General features: G+C 40.4%; 1 protein-coding gene across 1 annotated transcript; it reads left to right on the top strand.

Moving 5' to 3' along the window:
* Window positions 1-1,057: 1,057 nt before the first annotated feature.
* Window positions 1,058-14,543, top strand: PROZ (protein Z, vitamin K dependent plasma glycoprotein). The gene is made up of 8 exons (XM_066592916.1): window positions 1,058-1,136; window positions 3,052-3,215; window positions 5,570-5,594; window positions 8,119-8,232; window positions 8,900-9,037; window positions 12,110-12,198; window positions 12,657-12,774; window positions 12,943-14,543. The coding sequence occupies exons 1-8, from the start codon at window positions 1,067-1,069 to the stop codon at window positions 13,455-13,457; spliced, it is 1,233 nt and encodes a 410-aa protein (XP_066449013.1). The 5' UTR covers window positions 1,058-1,066; the 3' UTR covers window positions 13,458-14,543.
* Window positions 14,544-20,386: the final 5,843 nt, after the last annotated feature.

Genomic DNA, 20,386 nt, shown 5'->3' with positions numbered 1-20,386 from the left:
AGATAAGTGTGTCTCACCATACAGTTATGCAACCCCTACTGGCAAAGCAGTGGATTGCCCTGTATTACCACAGTGCACCACACTGACAGCATCTACAGCAAACCACATGCAAAAAAAAATTATATGTGCTTCCTTTTATGCCCTTATATTATTTTCCCATGCATGTATGAATGCATATATTGTGGATTTTCCAACCACGTCTGCTGGAAGTTTGTTCCAAACATCTACTACTTTTTCAGTAAAATAAGATTTTCTGACATTGATTATAATTTTTATCCAAGTAATGTCAGATAGTTCCCCCTTGATCTCAAGTTTAGTTTCTTAATAAAAACGTACCCCTCCTCAATCGTATTTCAAATTTTGATCATGTTCCCTTTTCCTACTTTTCTCCAAGCTTCAAATTTATATTTTGCATTTTCAATTTTTCATTTATATTGTATTCTCTTTTTTAATCTATAAAATATTTTATTCTATAGTCTATTTTACTACAGCCACTTTAACCCCTTAACACCACAGGGCGAAAGTATACATCCTGGTCGCGGGGTACTTAACGCAACAGGACGTACACTTACACCCTGTGGATAGTGCGAGATCAGAAGAGATCCAGCGCCATCTGGGAGCAAGAGACGGCTGTTACTGAAAGGCCATGTCCTTAAGGGGTTAAGCATCTAATATCTGATTTTCAAAATCGATAGCAGTAATGAATTAGATGTCAATCTTACTTTGACATTTTCTTGTTCATTAGTATTAAAATAACCTTGATAAATCCACTGTAATTCAATGGTTCAAAAATGTAAAAAAAAAGTCTAAGCGTGTGAATATTTTTCAAAGTTAGGAGATATTCATAAAGTTTATTTAAAAAGACTGTTAATTAATAAATGTACCATTATATGTTTTCTCTGATTATTCAACAAATGTACTAGTGTCCTCCCCTCTACGCAAACAGAGCCCTTGTCCTCACAGTGGACATTCACTGGACCCTGATCTTTGAACTTTAACAAAAAAAGTTTCTTCTCTTCACCAGCTCTTAAAATAACATTGCTTTCCATTTCAGCAAGGGAGCAAAATGGCAAATTCTGTTCAGCTATTGTGCGTTTCATTCTTAATTTTCCTCATCGCACAGACAGAACAAGCAGGTAGGATTTAATTTTTAATATCTGATAACGTTTTCTGTTTGATTTGATCTGAAAATGTAGTAACAAGTAAAAAATCAGTAGCCTTTTTATGTCACTAGTACCAAAAACATTTAGTTCCAACTAGTGGATTTACATTGGTTGGAACTAGTGATGAGCGAGCATACTCACTAAGGGCAATTGCTTGAGCAAGCATTGCCCTTAGCAAGTATTTGACCGCTTGAGAGAAAAGGTTCGGCTGCCGGCGCGGGTGACAGGTGAGTTGCGGCAGTGAGCAGGGGGAGCGGGGGGGAGAGAGGGAGAGAGAGATCTCACTTCTGTTCCTCCCCGCTCTCCCCCGCAGCTCCCTGCCCGCCGCCAGCAGAACCTTTTCTCTCGAGCGGGCAGGTACTCGCTAAGGGCAATGCTCGCTCGAGCAATTGCCCTTAGCGAGTACGCTCGCTCATCACTAGTTCCAACCAATGTAAATCCATCCTCAAGAAACCTAGTATTCACCATTTAACATATTTTTGGTTGTCGTTTTTACTTTACTGTCATCGGAGTGAAAGATACATGTGGATGTCAATGCAAGGATACAAAATTTCACACAGTACAAAAAATTTGACACCGTGACAGTTCATATCAAAAGTAATGACTGTTTGTGCATAAAGCTTTCCTGACAAATGTTCCAAGCACAAGAAAAATTGGAAAGTTCTTTGAGATTGGTGGAGAATCTTACATCTAAGTCTAGCTTCAGTTTTATTACTTTTAAGGACACTTCTGGCTATTTATAGTCATCCTGTTTATAAGCATGACTATAAATAAAGTCCAGCCGCCATGAAAAAATTTCATACTGCAGTGATTACAGTCCCAGCGCGATTACTGGTGTTAGCACTAAAGTTCTAGCCTAAGGCCTCATGCCCATGGCCATGTCGGACTCCGCCAGTGGAATATCGCATATCACGTGACACGCCGGCGGTGATACATAATCACGTGATACTTCAGCTGTGCTCACAGCGGAAGTATCGCGTGACAGACGGTTTCCATTAACTACCATGGAAGCCGGCCGCACGTTTTTCTGCGGCAATTAGAACATGCCACGATTTCTTTCACACTGCAGAATTCCATAGTAGAATTCCGCAGCAAGAACATTGAAAGGCAGAAAGCTATTAGGTTCAATAGAACCTAATAGCTGTGGGATAACGCCGCGGCAGAAATCCGTCTGTGGGCATCAGCCCTAAGACCGTCTTGAGATGAGCGCATAAAAACACATCAGTAATACGGCGCTGTGTTATGGACATGTTTCAAAAGACCTTACAACCATATGTAATCAATTTTCATTCGTATTTGTCTACGTATTTTTCTGTTGAGCAAATCCAGATCTATATTTGCTCAACAGAAAAGAATATTAATACGGAGACAAATACATAACAAATAAAGAGTGCTGCGTTTCTGAAAAACGGACGTAAAAAATACAGCCATGTGATAAGCCCTATAGATTTATTTTAGCTCCATAATACTCTATATGAACATATTGATATCTAGTATTGACAGACTTGTGACTTACAAACAGCAGTGGCTGTATAGCCAAATCCCGGATATTGTTCAATGGACTGCTGTATCTTATTTTACTGCGCAGAAGTCAGTACTTCACTTACTTAAAGGGTCAGTCTGGGATTTTAGTAAAAAGCAGAGATAAGACTGCCACCTACTAGTTCGAAGTATTAGTGTATTTCACACTCTCTTTGGATGTAGGTCATGTCGAAAAGTTGCACTCAACAACACATATGCAGAACTGTGAGTGGAGTTTTATGTTTCTTATGAAGATATTAAAAATCCCCTTGGCTATCATGTCCTTCATGCTATATTGTATTGTGCCATTTGTGCAAATACTAGGCATCAAAATATCTAGTCTAACAATACTATTTTCTCTATACAGTTTTCTTATCTAGTGAAAATGCTAACCAAGTAATACAAAGAACCAAGAGGGCGAACTTCTTATTAATAGAGGAATTTCTGAAAGGAAATCTAGAAAGAGAATGTCTAGAAGAAATATGTACATATGAGGAGGCGAGAGAAACATTTGAGGACACAGAGAAAACTGTGAGTTCTCATTGGGGTGATTTCTTTAAAGTTTAATAGCAATGCAAATTTAACATAATTTAATTTTCCTATATCACACAAAGAATAAAGGGTTTTCCAACAGAGGTTCTACTATAGAAGAAAATATCCTAAAAATATACGTTGACTATTTAATTGGTGATTAGTGCACATTTAATTCTATGTAAATTCAAATAGGCAACAAATCCAGCTAAATGTGATATAAAATAGTTGCTAGTTATTCAGGGATGAAGATTATGAAGCATAGTGCTGAGATGGTTAAGTGCAGTTGTCCAGCTACACCAAGTCTAGGGATTTAATATAAGGGTTTCTAAAATAATATTCTTATGGTAAAAGGTCTTAGAAGAAGTAATCTAATATGTTTGGCCAAAAAAAGACATATGCCCATCCAGCCTATTTTTCCGCTCCCCTCTGTTTCATCTTTTCTATGGGGGCACACTCAACTTCTATGCCTCCGAGTATGAGAGCCCTTCTAAACCTCTTAATTTCCTTAAAATCCACATTTTGTGGATCTATAAAGTATGGGACTTCCCAGAATGAGAAAATAATAATAATATCAACAACATATTCTACAGTACTTTATAATTCAGATGGTACAGCATGAAGTACATGACAGGTTTCCTTTAACCTTATTATCTGGGGTGCTGGATTGAAGAGAACTGATGCAACTCTAGAAAAGTTTTGGAGGTAGGAGGTTCAGATTATGGAGGATGTTAGATCATTAGTAGAATGGAGAGCATAAGTAGGGAGATGAGGGAGGAAACATAGGGACGTGCAGCACTGTGGAGAGCTTTGTACATGATATGGTCCCATTTGTAATATAAATATGGTAATAAGAGGCAGATTAGTATGTGGTGTACTGAAAATGAAGTTTAAAGCCCATTTAGACCCAACGATTCTAGCTCAAAAATAGCTCAAAGCCGTCTATTGAGCGAGAATCGCTGGGTTTAACTGCACAGACATCGTGCAGTTTTCATTAACTAGTCGTTCATTGTTGTCTTTCAGCAAGCTGAAAGAGAACAATGAGCCTTATCAGTGCCACGCACTGAGTTCTCAGAGGGATACTGCTGATACTATTGTTTCAGCTGGCATCCCGCTCGGAGAACAAAGCAGGAGTATGAAGAAGACAGCAGTCCAGTTGTGCGCTCCATGAACACAGCAGGAGTATGCAGAAGACAGCAGTCCAGTTGTCTTCTGTATACTCCGCTCAGAGCATTCTGCTGTATACCAACTGAGCGCTCAGAGAAGAAAACAGCTGTATACCGAACACAATGAACTAGATACCAGCTGAGCACTCCGAGAAGAAAACAGCTGTATACAAAAGACAAGCTGTATACAGTATACCAGCTGTGCGCTCCATGAACATAGCTGGAGTATGCAGAAGACAGTGCTCCAGCTGTCTTCTGTATACCCCGCTTGGAGCGCTCAGCTATAAGCCAGCTGAGTGTTCCGAGAAGAAAACAGCTGTTTACAGAAGACAAGCGGTCCCGCTTGTCTTCTGCATACCCCGCTCAGAGCGCTGAACTGTATACCAGCTGTGCGCTCTGAGAAGACAACAGCTGTATCTAGAAGATAGCGGTTCTCCTTGTCTTCTCCATACAGCGTGAGCCTTCATTTACACATGCAAAGTGAACGCTCAAAACTGTCACTCAAACTGCAGTTTGAGCGAATTTTGAGCAATCATCTTGCTGTGTAAATGCACACAACAATTCGCTCAAAAGATGTCTTTTGAGCTACTTTTAAGCGATAATTGTTGTGTCTAAAAGGCCCATTAGTTTAGCCCTATCATGATTTTCAATTGTAAATGTAGAAGTACTATAAAAATAACTCTCCCTTTAGTGAACATAAGGATTCTTATTTTGACTGGTTTAAAGACACCACAAACATGATTGCCTAGGTCTATGAATAGCTCCCAGATCTCAATCCTGAGTATGTGAAGGAAGGAGGAAGAAGAAAGAAAGAAGGAGAAGCATGGTGGATGAGTACTGGTTAGTACTGTTCCTTGCAGTGACAGAGATCTACATTCGAATCTAACCAAGGACAATATCTGCATGGAGTTTTACAAAGTCCAGGCACATGTTGTCAGATTTGAACCTAAGACCCCAGCAAGGCAATAGTGGTAACCACTAAGCCACATCCATCGAAGGATCTTCCATGTTGTTGTCGTCATCGTCTTCTTCCTCAATAGCTATGAACTTCCGGTTTGCTTAGAACTAATTCTGACTGAACTAAATGTTGTGATGAAATTCAGCATACCACCTGAACCAAACTTTTGAAAAGTTCACCCATCTCTGCTCAGTATTTTCTATCATCTAACTCTTACTGTATTTTTACAGAACGAATTTTGGAGGACTTATTATGGTAAGTTGAGAAGTCTATTGATTTTTGTATTAACAGAACAAATCACTGAAATTCCTTAGGTAACTTTTAAATACTATTATAAAATGTGTCATTCTGAATTCTAACATGTCACCATTAGAGATGAGCGAGCATACTCGCTAAGGCAAACTACTCGAGTAGTGCCTTATGCGAGTACCTGCCTGCTCGTCTCAAAAGATTCGGGTGCCGGCGGGGGGCGGGGAGCGGCGGGGGAGAGCAGGAAGGAACGGGGGGGGGGAGATCTCTCTTTCACTCTCTCCCCCTCGTTCCCCCCTGCTCACTCCCGCAACTCACCGCTCTCCCCCGCCGGCACCCGAATAGTAGTTTGCCTTAGCGAGTACGTTCGCTCATCTCTAGTCACCATCATCATTATGCACTAAACATAGCTCTAGGAGTTCTGAAGCCTCACGAGGGAGAAAACGAAACCATTCTATTTATGTCACCCTATAACTAAATAGTATGGCAAAGCAGATAGAGCTCTCTGATAGAGTAAAACACTAGGTAAACATAAATGCCCCTGCATATGTCTATTGTTACGGACATTTGTCCTGCGTATAGCATTGCTATGTCCTCCTTTAGGGCCTGTGCAGAGCATTTGCGAATCCTAAGGTAGTTATTAATGTGATGTGATTTCAAGTCAGTGCTCTGGGATATGCAGAACAATTGTCTAAAAGAGGATTAGATCATTACAGGTATCCTATCCTATACTAGAATCAATGGGACCTGATAGGAGCTGGATGAACAAATATACATAAGCAGACTGCTCATAGAGACGTGTATAAAATTCATTTATTGGAAATATTGAATTCAGGATTAGAAGAATTCCACTCTATTTAGAGTAAATGTTTTCACCATCGGGAGACCAGTGTCACTTGACCTCTACTGTACATCCTTATGAATACGTTATATTATTACAAAGAGTTGCTTGTTCAGAGGCAAGCTACAGTACTGTGTAAAAAGGTTTTAGGCCAGTGTGGAAAAAATGCTGCTAAGTAAGAATGCATTCAAAAATAGAAGTGGTAATAGTTTATATTCGTCAGTGAACAAAATGTGAAGTGAATGAACAAAAGAGAATTCTAAATCCAATCAATATTTGGTGTGACCATGCTTTGCCTTCAAAACAGCATAAATTCTTGTAGGTACATTTGCACACAGTTTTTGAACAAACTTGGCAGAAAGGTTGTTCCAAACATCTCGGAATAATAACCGCAGATCTTCTGTGAATGTAGGTTTGCTCAAATCTTTCTGTGTCTTCATTTAATCCCAGACAGACTGGATGATTTTGAGATCAGTGCTCTGTGGGGGAGGGGGGGATAGCATCACTTCCAGGACTCCCTGTTCTGCTTTATGAAAATAGTTATTAAAGACATTGGCTGTATGTTTAGGGTTGTTGTCCTGTTGCAGAAAAAATTGGAGCCAATCAAATGCCTTCTGTTTTTGAAAAAATTCCTTCTTTGCAGCTTTTTTCCCTACTTGCCTAAAACTTTTTCCCAGAACTGTGTAAGCCCTAGTCTATGACATGGCAGAAGAGGTAGTATGAGAATATAAACTGTTAGGTAAGGTACAGAACTGTGTGGTAAGTAGTAGCTCGATATACAATTTCATCATTTAAAGGGGTTTTGTCATAAAAAAACAAACAAAAAACAATACTTATCTATTTCTCCCTAGACTGCCTTCTTACTGTTTCTTCTCCTCACCGATCTTCTCCAGTCCCCAGGGTCACCTTACTGCAAGCCAGCCAGATCCTCTTCTTTTTGTTATGGAGCGTCCATTCTCAGCATTCTCCTTCCTACAGGTCAGTGTAGGTTACATCACTAGTGACTAGAGATGAGCGAGCGTACTCGGAAAAGCACTACTCGCTCGAGTAATTTGCTTTATCCGAGTATCGCTGAGCTCGTCCCTGAAGATTCGGGTGCCGCTGCGGCTGACAGGTGAGTCGCAGCGGGGAGCAGGGGAGAGCGGGCGGGAGAGAGGGAGAGAAAGATCTCCCCTCCGTTCCTCCCCGCTCTCCCCTGCAGCTCCCCGCTCCGTGCCGGCACCCGAATCTTCAGACCCGAGCACAGCAATACTCGGATAAAGCAAATTACTCGAGCGAGTAGTGCTTTTCCGAGTACGCTCGCTCATCCCTACTAGTGACCGAACATTCACTGCCTAGGAAGGAATGGCGATCTGCGCATGTGCGCTGTCTAGTCGAGAGAGTTCATATTATACTATTGCAGATAAACAGCGCGCAGTCTCGGCAATAGCTCGGCACTCCCTGCTAGGCTATGAACGCTAGTCACTAGTGACATAGCATACATTGCCCTGCAGGAAGGAGAGTGCAGAGAATGGACGTTTTGTCACAGGAAGAATTGTCCGTCTGGAGGTGACTGCAGGAGACAGGAGAAGATCGGCAGGGAGAAGTTGCGGGTAGAAGACTGACGGGAGAGGAATAGGTAAGTATATATCATTTTTGTTTTCTAATGACAGAACCCCTTTAAAAATATAATTTTACTTCTATCCACAGGAGGCAGACCATGTTCAACTAACCCATGCAAGAATGATGGAGTGTGCACAAATTCTATTAGAAGTTACACCTGCACTTGTGCTGATGGTTATATAGGAAAGCACTGCCAGTTTGGTAAGTACAAGGATCTATAAGGCAATAAAATTATGCAATAATGTGAAATGAAGTTGTGGAATTTGTTAATTTTTGTCTTAAATTTAAATAAGGCTAAAATGCCCACAGATAAGAAAATCTGAAGAAGTGCATCATTAAGATATTGTATAATATGAGTGTTGCTCACTCCTTTAGAAAGGTTAGCTTTGAGATGTCCTCTTCTGCTGGGTTCTTGATGAATTATATTTTTAGTTACATACTTTGGGTTTACAGTGTAAGCGTGTGTTTGTGTCTGTCTCGCTTTAGCAAACCCTATTGAGACCTTATGAAAGTAGCAAGAATTTCAAGATGTCCAATTTTTCCTCGCTCAGAAGATAAATGTGACTAGAAGTATCAGGGAGCTGCTTATCCTAATCACTACTGAAATAAATGTGCAAGCTTGGTCTATTTGAGGAGTTAGAATAGAAATTGGATGATAGTTATCTGATGTATTTTTGTATCTTTACAATTCATATTAACGTGTTGTAGTCATAGTGGGTCTAAAGGTCGCAGTCGTACCCTAGTCCATGGGACTATCTGCCATATAGGAGGACAATAGGATTGTATGTGGTGTTAGTGGATCTCGTATGTGCTAGTCAACATTTTTTTCTCTTTAGCCATCGTTCCTCATAATTATCTGTTTTGGCAGCGGCAAACGAATGCTACCCTGATGCAGAAGATGGGTGCCAGCAATTCTGTGAACCTAAATATGGCCTTGATTTTTACATTTGTTCCTGTGCATCTGGCTACATACTTGGTGAAGATGAAAAGTCATGCCACCCAAAAGGTAGGTGAGACCAATATTGAAAACAACCACTTGCAGAATATTTTCAATTGGTTAAACTTGTATATTGAATAGATAGTATATGTGTAAAAACAAAATAAAAGTATAGATTATTGAGAGAGATTCATCACAGTGGCCATGGGAGGTGGCATCTTGTATATACATCCCATCACCTGTACATCACTACCTTACTGTTATTATCTGCTAGGAAACTCTTAAGATCTTGATTTTAAACCCCTTTGATCATAAAATCACAGAGAAAATATGTTAATAGACACTCTTGGCCCCTCCTATAGAGGGCAACACTGAGAACAGATATTGACTTTATAGCAGTTTAATACAAGGAGATTGAATGGCGCAATGGTTGAGTGAAGAAGAATCTATTAAAACTTACTAACTTTATTGAAAAAATGTTTAAAAACTTGAGTGGACAGAACAAAACATATATAACAAAACTTAGGAGTCTTGTGAGTTATGATTTATGATGAAAATATCCCTTGGCCCCAAAAGTAGAAAAACAAACCCGTTCCCAAATGGCCACACTGACCAACGGAAGCTGAGTATCAAACCACCCTGTAAAATAGTGTGCAGCTAGTGGAGTGATGACTTATAACCATTAGTTTAGAGTGGTTATAGGCTGGGAAGGGTAACCTCAAGTCACAGCATCACAGAAGAATTTGGGAGTATAAATTTATGACCATTTTTGAATTAAATGAACCTTGGAGTGGGGTTCTAGCATCAGTGGAGAATATGAAAGGTCTGAAGGAGGTCAAGACAGATGTCCTTGCTTGGGGAGGGCACCCAGGGGGTGTGTGGGGATGCCTGGTGGGTGGGTAAGTCGGGGGATGGCAGTGTCCCTCTCCGGGGAGGAAAGGGTGTTACCCAGAAGGGGTGTTTTAAAGATATGGTAAAAAGTCATACATTGATTTATAGGAATGCTGCTATCCAATAGGTGGTGCTGAAGAGGTATTGTTTCATCTTCCTTATGTGCAGGTGGGAAGGACAGATAACACACAGGCCTGTCACTTCCTAGCACCAATGTAGAAATCATAAAACTGTCACATTCCTTTCCAGTGGACTGATTAAGTATTTACTTCTCTGCTTGTCTGGCATTGTTTTAAGTATAAATTCATCTCGATTTCAGTGCCTTTTCATGTGCCTATATGTCCCATCCAAATCTATTTCATTATGCCTGAAGAAGGATTCTGAGAGGTCCAAACACTTGCAATAAGATCATGTATTTTTGTTAGCCATTAAAAGTTATCATATCTACAGGATTACTTGGTTTTTCTTACTGAGAGCAATCACATTTTGTCCTCCTGAGACGCTGTAATGCTTTCCTGTAATGCTTCTCTGACACTGAGTTTTGCCATCTCTTTTATTTCACTTTCTCTACACAGTAGAGCGTGAACTGCCCTCATATGCTCCCTACACATAGAGTTCAGTGTGCATAGCTTGGGCTACAGGTGCTCTCCCATGCAGAGGTTGCAGGAACTTAAGAGTTAAAAAACCACATTAAAGGAGATGTCCCGCGCCGAAACGGGTTTTTTTTTTTTTAAACCCCCCCCCCGTTCGGCGCGAGACAACCCCGATGCAGGGGTTAAAAAAACCACCCGCACAGCGCTTACCTGAATCCCGGCGGTCCGGTGACTTCAATACTTACCGCTGAAGATGGCCGCCGGGATCTTCTACCTTCGTGGACCGCAGCTCTTCTGTGCGGTCCACTGCCGATTCCAGCCTCCTGATTGGCTGGAATCGGCACGTGACGGGGCGGAGCTACACGGAGCCGCTCTCTGGCACGAGCGGCTCCATAGAAGAAAGCAGAAGACCCGGACTGCGCAAGCGCGGCTAATTTGGCCATCGGAGGGCGAAAATTAGTCGGCACCATGGAGACGAGGACGCTAGCAACGGAGCAGGTAAGTATAAAACTTTTTATAACTTCTGTATGGCTCATAATTAATGCACAATGTACATTACAAAGTGCATTATTATGGCCATACAGAAGTGTATAGACCCACTTGCTGCCTCGGGACAACCCCTTTAAAGAACATTATTAAACATAATGGTCACCATTATCAACATAACTCTACATGATGACCAAACAAATAAAGAAAAAAATCATCCCTGACAAATTCCAAGAGCCATAACTTAAGTATTTTTACATTGATGTAGCTGTGAGGGCTTTTTGTTTCTTTACCATTTGCGGTATGAATCCATCTTGATTCTATGGACCATAATGATTGCAGAAGTACTACATTTGTATTTTTATAATTGAAAACTCATTAAAAAAACAACAATTATTTTTATTTATTACATTTTTAAGGGAGGTTTTATATGAAACTTTATTAAACATAATTTTACTTTTTTGTCCTACTTAGAGACGTTAAGTAACAAACCTTTGATCACTTATATAATCCTTTGGAATACTTAGCATTCCAAAGTATTAGGCTTGTCAGTGTTACGCCAAGAGGCACCCTATTAGACCACATCTCTAACATGACCTAGTAGACAAATACAGTATTGATGGAAGAGCTGTAGGCTTTTGTTAGGTCCCTGGTTGTCATGATAGCCTATTGACATGTTGGATGGCACCAATGGGCTGAAACAGGGAGGCCTTCCAACCCCCCATCAGTACCCGAGAAATCCCAGTTACAATTCTATTTGTTACATAGCATGAAGCAGGACTTGCCTGTAACTGATATATTTGTCACTTGTCGTGCAGATATTCATTTACAGTATTGTAATCTACAAGCATGCTCTTAAGAGGGTTATCAAGGTCTGAGCTATTGATGATTTATCCTCAGGATAGGTCATCAGTAGTTGATGGGTGGGCTCTGCCGCTTAGGACTCCCAATAATCAGGTAATCACTGGGCTGCTGTGACGCTGTACAGAACCGGAAGCTGACAGCCACATACACATTGCAGCAGCCCAAGTTGGTATTGCAGGCACTGTTCCCAGGGCTTTAAGGGGCCAAAATAAATTATATTTAATTAAATGAAAAATGATCAGGGATATAGTCAGATATTCTTTGGAATTGTATTTCATTACTTGCCGTTTTGTCCCTCCATTGACAGATCCCTATGCTTGTGGACAATTGCTGAATGATAGGACTACTACATTGCTAAGTATTCAGGACAACTACACCAATCCTTTCCCTTGGCAGGTAAAGCTAAATGAAACATGATGAGGATATTTATGAAAACTGTTGAGGACATGATAAATAGTCTTTGGGGTGTGAGAGGTGTAGGTAGTCTAACCATTGACTCTGACCGTTGGTACTCTGCTCTCTATTAACCAGAACCCTCACACACCTGAATCTCTATGCCCATTACTTCTTCTATATAAATTTGGTTGTTGGGGAGGCTTAACAGTAAATATCTGTTCCTATCCTAGTCAACATATTTGTTGGTTTGTCTATTTGTTCTGTCAGTCTGTAGCCCACAGTTGTGTGTTTTTATACATATTTCGAAATCATAATAAAGGTTAAGTTTTATGGTACTCATCTGTGAATAGGCTTTATATTTAATTGAGTTCTCTCTGCCCCAGTGATTCTCTAAAAACTTACACAAAACCCTCTAAAATTTTACCCAAACCCATAAGAACTGTGTCTTTTCTTTTAAGGTATTACTATCAAATTCAGAAGGGATGCCATACTGTAGTGGAGTCATACTCAACCAGTCTATGGTACTTACAACTGCAAAGTGCAGCAGCCAGCCGGGTCCAATTTTCATCCTTGCCGGTATGGAGCAACCATTTTTGTTATTACTTTGATTGGAAGGGTTTTAGCTTGGTCTTCATACAAGATTGTGAAGCTATATATGTATCTAAACAATCATTAAAACTTTTACCTCTCGCATAAGAACACACTTGACATACTTATAAATAAGCTCTATGTAAAATTTTCCAGGAAACAAAGACACTGAGGACCTGCAGAAGATCGAGGTAGCAAGCCATCGTATTCACACCAAATATTCCAAGGATACCGGAGAAAATAACATTGCTCTGCTTAAACTTGCACAAGATATCAAGTTCCACAAACATATTCTACCCATCTGCATCCCCCAGAAAGACTTTGCAGAGGATGTGTTGATTCCACGTATCCCTGGCACAGTGGCTGGCTGGACACTGGACTCGGATGACTTGGAAATGATACCAGTTCAGTTTCCTGTAACGGAAGCAGCCAGAGAAACTTGTGAAACTGCTTTCAATGTAACTCAAACAAACCGAATGTTTTGTGGAACCTCAAACAGGACCATAGACTCTGTACTGGCTGATGGGAGCCACATTGCTATTGAACACAATGGTGCATGGTTCTTAACCGGTATCATGGGATCAATAAAACTTGAATCATGGAACCCAAATGTATTCTCATTTACCAAAATATCCAGATATCTTATGTGGTTGAAGCAGAACACCAGCTAATGTTTAACTGTTAATACTGCAAATACTAACATAAATATTCGCTCTTCATAGATGATCATTTATATACCAAAAAGATAAAATGTATGTGTATTATAATGACATGTAAATAAGACGAATAGGGAAGATTATGCTGAATTTAAATATATTAAATATTGTAACTTAATCGAATGAGTATTTCACTGTTAAGAGACTGCAACAGCAACGGAAGATGTAACATGATTAGGGTGGGATTTACCAGGAGGCCTTGTCTGAACCAATACCATAGGAATACACTGAACAATGCATGTTCATATGTATATTGTGTATGTATATGCATGTTAATTAGCTACTCAAAACACTGTGTCAATGAGAGGAGGACACCTGGGAGGAACAACAGAAAGGTTGCACAGCGGCTAAATTTGTTTTCGTAAGGTGCATGCTCTTTAAGCTTTAAGTTCCTTCACACATGGTTCATCCTACTTTTCTGTGGATTGTGGGGTAGTGATTTTACTGATAAAAGCCCCTTAAATTGAACTTATGTTTTTATAAAAAAGAGAATATACATTAGAGCCTGAAAAATTGCACATCACAGTACCCTCCAGGACTTTGGAAACACCTCATGTTTCAAGTATCAAATCACTAGTTGGAAACATCTCTGGGGGGATTGCCACCAAGGATAGAAATGTATCACTGCAAAAACTTTGTAGTTGATCTACCTAATGTCAAGAGTATGCAGAGCTGTTAGGCCCCTTCAAACGGGTCCAGAAATGCTGTGGAATTTCCACAGCATTAATAGTACAAGCCATGTGGAGGTGATTTAATCCCTTAAGGATCCAGCTTTTTTTTTGCCTTTTCATTTTTTCCTCCCCATTTTCAAAAAATCATAACTCTTATTTATCTATTAACATAGCTTTTTTTTGCGGGACGAGTTGTATTTTTCAAAGGTACTATTTAATGTACAATATAATGTATTGAAAAACGTAAAACAAATTCTGCGTAGATGGAAATGGGAAAAAATGCCATTCTGCTATCTTTGGGGAAGTCTTGTTTCTATGGTGTAAACACTGCTACAAAAATGACATGATAATATTATTTCATGTGTCAGTACAACTGTGAAAATACAAAAATTATATATATATTTTTTGCTGTACTACTTTTAAAAAATAAAGTATTTTGGAAAAAATACAATTATTTTACCATTCCGTACATCCTGACAGCACACATGGAAGTTACCAACTAACCCTGCTCGGACAAAAAGAGGAAAGTTCAAAAGGCCACCTCCTACCACCAGTCTCCACGGAGAGAAGGAAGAGGATGGAACGGTTGCTTACAGTCCAGCACAGCAGATCAACGAAGCGCACGATTCTGCGCCTGCTCGGCTGTGCGGAGGCAGTCTTCCGATCTTTGGACCCATTTTCATATGAAATGCATCCATGTGTATAGACTCGATGTGGAGATGTGACGTAGCATCCGGTGCAGGGGCGCTAGGTAATAACAAGGCGCCACATCGCTCTCTGATTACGTCAGATGCACGCTCCGGCGGCTCTGCCAAAAATCAAAAAGGTGGTGGCTCCATCCAATATCCAAGCAGCCTCACTTGTGCGATTAAGGTTCACTTCACCTTGAAAACTCTATGGATAGCATGGAAGGTGAAAGGGAAACCCACAAACTGTGAGTAGTCCACGTGGAGAAAAAAGCTCATATACAGGTTGTCTATATTTGGTAAAAATGGCTTCTCGTGTTATTGCTGGATTGAACTCCAAGTCGAAAGCCTGAGTAAAAAAAACATGCATTTTACCTCCTACACCAGAAAAAGGCTCCGTACTCTGGGCTATATTTCCTCTACATTTGAATTATCAGGTATAGAATAATCTGAGGGCGAGTTCTCTAAATTAACAGACCCCTCTGATCGAAGACAATAAAAAATATTACTTTTCTATCAGTAAGACTGGAGAACTGCTAAAACCCTTTCAAGATGCTATGGAAGTCGTAGACGCCCAACAACCGCGGTCAGTCTAGGATGAAATGTTTAGGCTTAGGGTCAATGTTGCAAAATAATCTTTCTAGTAAACGAAACGCTAAAGCACCTCGTAACGGATGAATGGGAGAATGTGAAAAAATTCTCCTGAGAATTTAAGAATAGGCTTTTATTCGCGCCAGAAGATACAAAGCGCTGGAGGGAAGTGCCCAAAGTGGACATACAAGTGGCAAAAGTAATTAAGAAAACCTTCTTGCTATTCAAGGATTCCTTTCAGCTGAAGGACCCAATGGGTAAAAAGGCTGACCTTCTCCTCAAAAACTCATGGGAGATTACATCAAGTCTTCTGGAAACAAATATAGCAGCCAATTCTGTGGTGCACTCAATGTACCTGTGGCTCTCGCAACTAGACAACGAGCTGAAGCAGAGGACCCCAGAAAAGGAATGATCACATGCGTGTTATTGCTTAAAATGTCCACCGGGTTTCTGGCAGATGACTCAGCAGAGTTCGTGTGTTTTTCAGCCAAAAAAGCAGTATTAGGCAACTCCACAAGGTGTGCCCTATGGCTTAGGGCATGGACAGGAGGCAGTGTCTCCAAAATTACATCATGCTCCATTCCCTTTCAGGAAGAGTACTTATTCGGGCCAGAACTAGACAAGATTCCGGAGAAAGCTGGGGATAAGAAAAAAATATTCCCAATTGACTACTCATCCTGGAGTAAATTCTTTCGCAAAAAGGCGTATCAGTCTAGGGATCAGAAAGGCAAGGGCAAAATGGATAGATAGCCTTACTCTAAAGGAGGCAAGAGCAAGAACTCCCTCTTTATCTCAACACAGCCTGACTCCAGATAAAGATAGAGAGCCCGTGGGATGTAGGCACTCCCATTTCTTAGGGAAATGAAACCAAATAACTGGGAACCCCTGGGTGCTGCAGATAATACCTGTGGAATATAGAATAGAATTCTCATCCCTTCCCCATAAAAGTTTTATAAACAATAAAAAAGGCAAAAATTACAGGTGGTCCGGTGTATATTATAGATGAGGAGAGAAGTATACAAATACGAACTTGGCACCCCTGATCCCAGACAGCGTATAGTATCGCAGACGTATCAGAGTGGAAAGGTCCAACAGGTGGATCTAACAATTTTATTAATCCAATAATGCCATGCGTTTCGGCTTACAGTGAAAGCCTTTCTCCAGCTGATGGACCTTTCCACTCTGATACGTGTGAGATACTATACGCTGTCTGGGATCAGGGGTGCCAAAAGACCAGGCACCCCTGTGAAGTAAGTTTGTATTTGCATACTTTTCTCCTCATCTCTAATATACACCGGAGCACTGGTAATTTTTGCCTTTTTTATTGTTTATCTTCATCTTTCAGGGTGCCTGCACGTACTGGAATTATACCATGATGCTCTTCCGAAGGAATACCACATCTGACGGGTGCATTAGCTAGTGTCCTATCAGACACTAGCTTTACAAGCTTTCCTGAATTGTGACGTACTGGTGCCCCAAACCAAGGGTTGATCCAGTGACATTGGGTGAGTCCTAATTCCATTCCTTTTTCTCAACATTCAATTACATCTGTCCTTTGGAGCGCTACCTATTGATTATTGTTTTCATAAAAGGTTTATGGGGACACCAGATCAGTCTCCCCTTCTCTTAAAAAGATTGGAACAGGGAGTTTAAGACCTAATACAATTGGGAGCTGGTATCCTAGTTCCTTCAGAAAAAATGTTTTTGGGTTATTATTCCACTATTTTTAGTTACCAAACAGTTTTTTTCGAACCATACTTACTTTAAAGTCATTTAATAGGTACATTTCGGAGTTTAAATTTAAAAATGTAGACTATCAGATCCACGATGAGCCTGATTAGTCGAGACAGCGTTATGTGCACAATCGCACTCAGAGACGCATACTACCATATCCACATCCATCCGATATTCCAAAAATACCTTTGCGGTTAAAATGGGATTAAAAATTGTCCATTATCAGTTTCTCTGTCTGCCCTTTGGCATATTCACTGCATCTAGAGTGTTTTTCAAAGTAATGAAAGAGTCGATAGGACATCCAGGTAAGGAATGATGTTAATTCCTATTTCCCTGAGATAGCCCAATTATCTCAGATAGTTCGGATTCTACGGAGAGTCAATTGGGTCAGACAGTTAATCTCCTATCCAAGCTGGGTTGGTTTATTAATTTTGAAAAATATTGCCTAAACTCAAGACACTCAAAAAAACCTTTCTTGGGGTACTCCTTAACTCATCAAAAGGCTTTTCTTTTTTACCTCAAGTAAAAAGGGAGGATATTGTCCAATCCATCAGCAGATTTAAGGGAAAAGACTCTGTCTCTAGAAGAGAAGCCATGAGAGCCCTTGGGCAGATTGTTTTGGTCCCTTGGGCCCAATTCTACTCTGGGCCCCTCCAGCAGGAAATCCTGTCGGCACGGGATAGGAGGCAATCATCATTAGACAAAAAGCTTAAATTGTCCACTCACGTGAAAAGATCTCTAGAATGGTGGCTGTCACCCCGACACCTCCAGAGAAGTTTAATAGTCCCTATCCCTGTTCAGTTCAGTAACCACCGATACAAGTCAAAAAACTTTAGGGTTCCCACATCCGCTTTCAATTCTCGAACACTAGAGAACTTATAGAAGTATGGGAGATGCTTATACAATAAGAATAAATAAAACATGGGAAACATCTAAAAATATGTTCCAATAATGTTACAATGGTGTCTTTTATTTGTAGCATCAGGATGGCACCAGACATTTACATCTCCAAGAGCTGTCACAAAGAATATTCTCCTGGGCAGAGGACAAATAAAGTCCTTATTGGCCATTAAAAGGCTCCCAAAAGGTCATAGCAGACTTTTAAAGGACATTTTTAGACTTCTGGAGGTTACTGTATTTACATGCCGTTTGTAGTTTGCTTTTTTCATACTTAAATCCAATTCTCACCATACCAAGTAATGACACATCAGTAGAAGCGAGGCATTTGGGCAGTCTCTTGGTGGGTTGATAGAGACTTCGCTGACATTTCCAGCCTGTCACAAATGTAATTTATGTACAATCAGCATAGCAGTCCACTAGAAGCTTATAACCAGGCTGCATGTACAGCACCTCTATTAACTCATACTCTTTGATCTTATTACTGGTTGCCAACAGTCACATCCTTTCCCAAAATATGATTGTTCTTAGCAAGAGAAACAAAGTAATCTTGTATATATGATACCTTTTATTTGCTAACAAAATACATCTTATAAGTGAGTTTTCAAACCTACTTCAGGTTCTTCCTCAGGCTTATGCAATAGATCTGAAGAAACATGCATTTATATATACATACGAAAAAGCACAGACGTGGTGCGATTAATTTGCACTTTAAATAATACCAGAACAGGATGAGCAGAGGAGCAAATGCTTAATAAGTCCACGGTTAAGGATGTGAAAGTTTTATGGTCTCTGCATTAGTGTTAGGTGGTCACCAGGCCAGTATGTTATCGGTGCTATAGATTTTTCAGACTTCCTAGTCACACATGAACCCTTTCAGGGATCATTTCTAAAGTGTTTAACTTGGGAAACTGCATCCTAAAGTGTGCCCTCTTGAAAAATGTAGGCCTCTGTTGAAAGTGTCAAAGGTGGTTATAAGCTTGTACTCACAAATTCTTCTATGGCTTTAGGATTTGAAGTTGCTTTTAATATTGTGACTCTCATATGTTCTATGTTGTGTCTGTGACTAGAAAACTGCTCGGCCACAGGTAATTCTTTCTTTCTCTCTTTGTGTGGCGATGAGGTCTCATCCTTGCGGTCAGTTTTTGTCCTGTTTCTTCAACATAAAGGACCCCAACAGGACATTTACTGCACAGGATCAGGTACACAACATTGGACGAGGAACATGTGAATGTCCCCGGGATCTTATAGTCCTGCTGTGTGTTAGGGATTTGTATTTCCTGTCCGCGGTCAGTACATGTGAGCAGGTCTTACAGCTCCTTATATTGCAGGGATACGTTCCTTTTTGTGAGTCAGAGGGCAATGCACTCCTGATTATAAAGTTCCTCAAATTTGAAGATTGCCTGTAATACAGAAGGAGAGGGTGCGGAAATATAGTTTTCAGACGGTCATCCTTGTGTAGGGTATGATGGAGTTTCTTTGCAGTTTTCCTTAGTACCTTTATCGGTGAATTGTTTGTCACTATCAGAGGTACACAACTGTTTTCTCCCTTCTCTGTGTATTGGAATAGTTGATTTCTAGGTATCCTGGTGGCTCTAGTGATTTGGTCGTCAATTGAGGTGGGATTTAAAAATGTCCTTTTAAAGATGGTATAGATGTTCCTTTCAGTCTGTTGGGTTGGAGAAGATCTGGTTGTATCTGATGGCCTGGCTGCAGACAATGGACTTTTTGATGTTTTTATCTAAGGTACATGGGCTGATCAATTGGTGTTTGGTATAGGGATGTGTGTATTGAGTTGTTTATGGTGCTGTCCAAAAAGTTGACTTCTGTATAGTTGTAGCTTAATGTCATGTTTATGTTGGGGTGGAATGTATTGAATCTCTCATGGAATTTTATTAGTTCTTGTTTGGTGTTGGTCCACATGATTATGATGTCATCAATGTAGCAGAAGTAGGCCAATGGTTTGCTGCAGCAGGAGGCCAGAAAGTCACTCTCCAGTTTTGCCATGAGAAAGTTAGCATATTGCGGTGCTATTTTACTACCCATGGCAGTTCCGTTGAGTTGCAAGAACACCCCTTTGCCAAAGGAGAAATAATTGTGTGCGAGGATGAATCTCATGAGTTGTAACACCGATTCAGAGGCAACCCCATAGGCCTCAAGATGTGCCTGACAAGCGGTCAGTCCATTTTTGTGTGTGGGATGTTGGAAGATAAGGATTCCACACCCATGACAGCCAGGATGGCACCATCGGGGAGGGGACCTACGGTTGACGAAGTCTTTGGTGTTTCTTTTCCTTGTTCTTTTT

Source organism: Eleutherodactylus coqui, chromosome 1 (assembly GCF_035609145.1).
Source record: "Eleutherodactylus coqui strain aEleCoq1 chromosome 1, aEleCoq1.hap1, whole genome shotgun sequence".
Taxonomy (NCBI): Eukaryota; Metazoa; Chordata; class Amphibia; order Anura; family Eleutherodactylidae; genus Eleutherodactylus; species Eleutherodactylus coqui.
The sequence above is the reverse complement of the archived record's forward strand: the minus strand, read 5'-3'. Positions and strand labels throughout refer to the sequence as shown.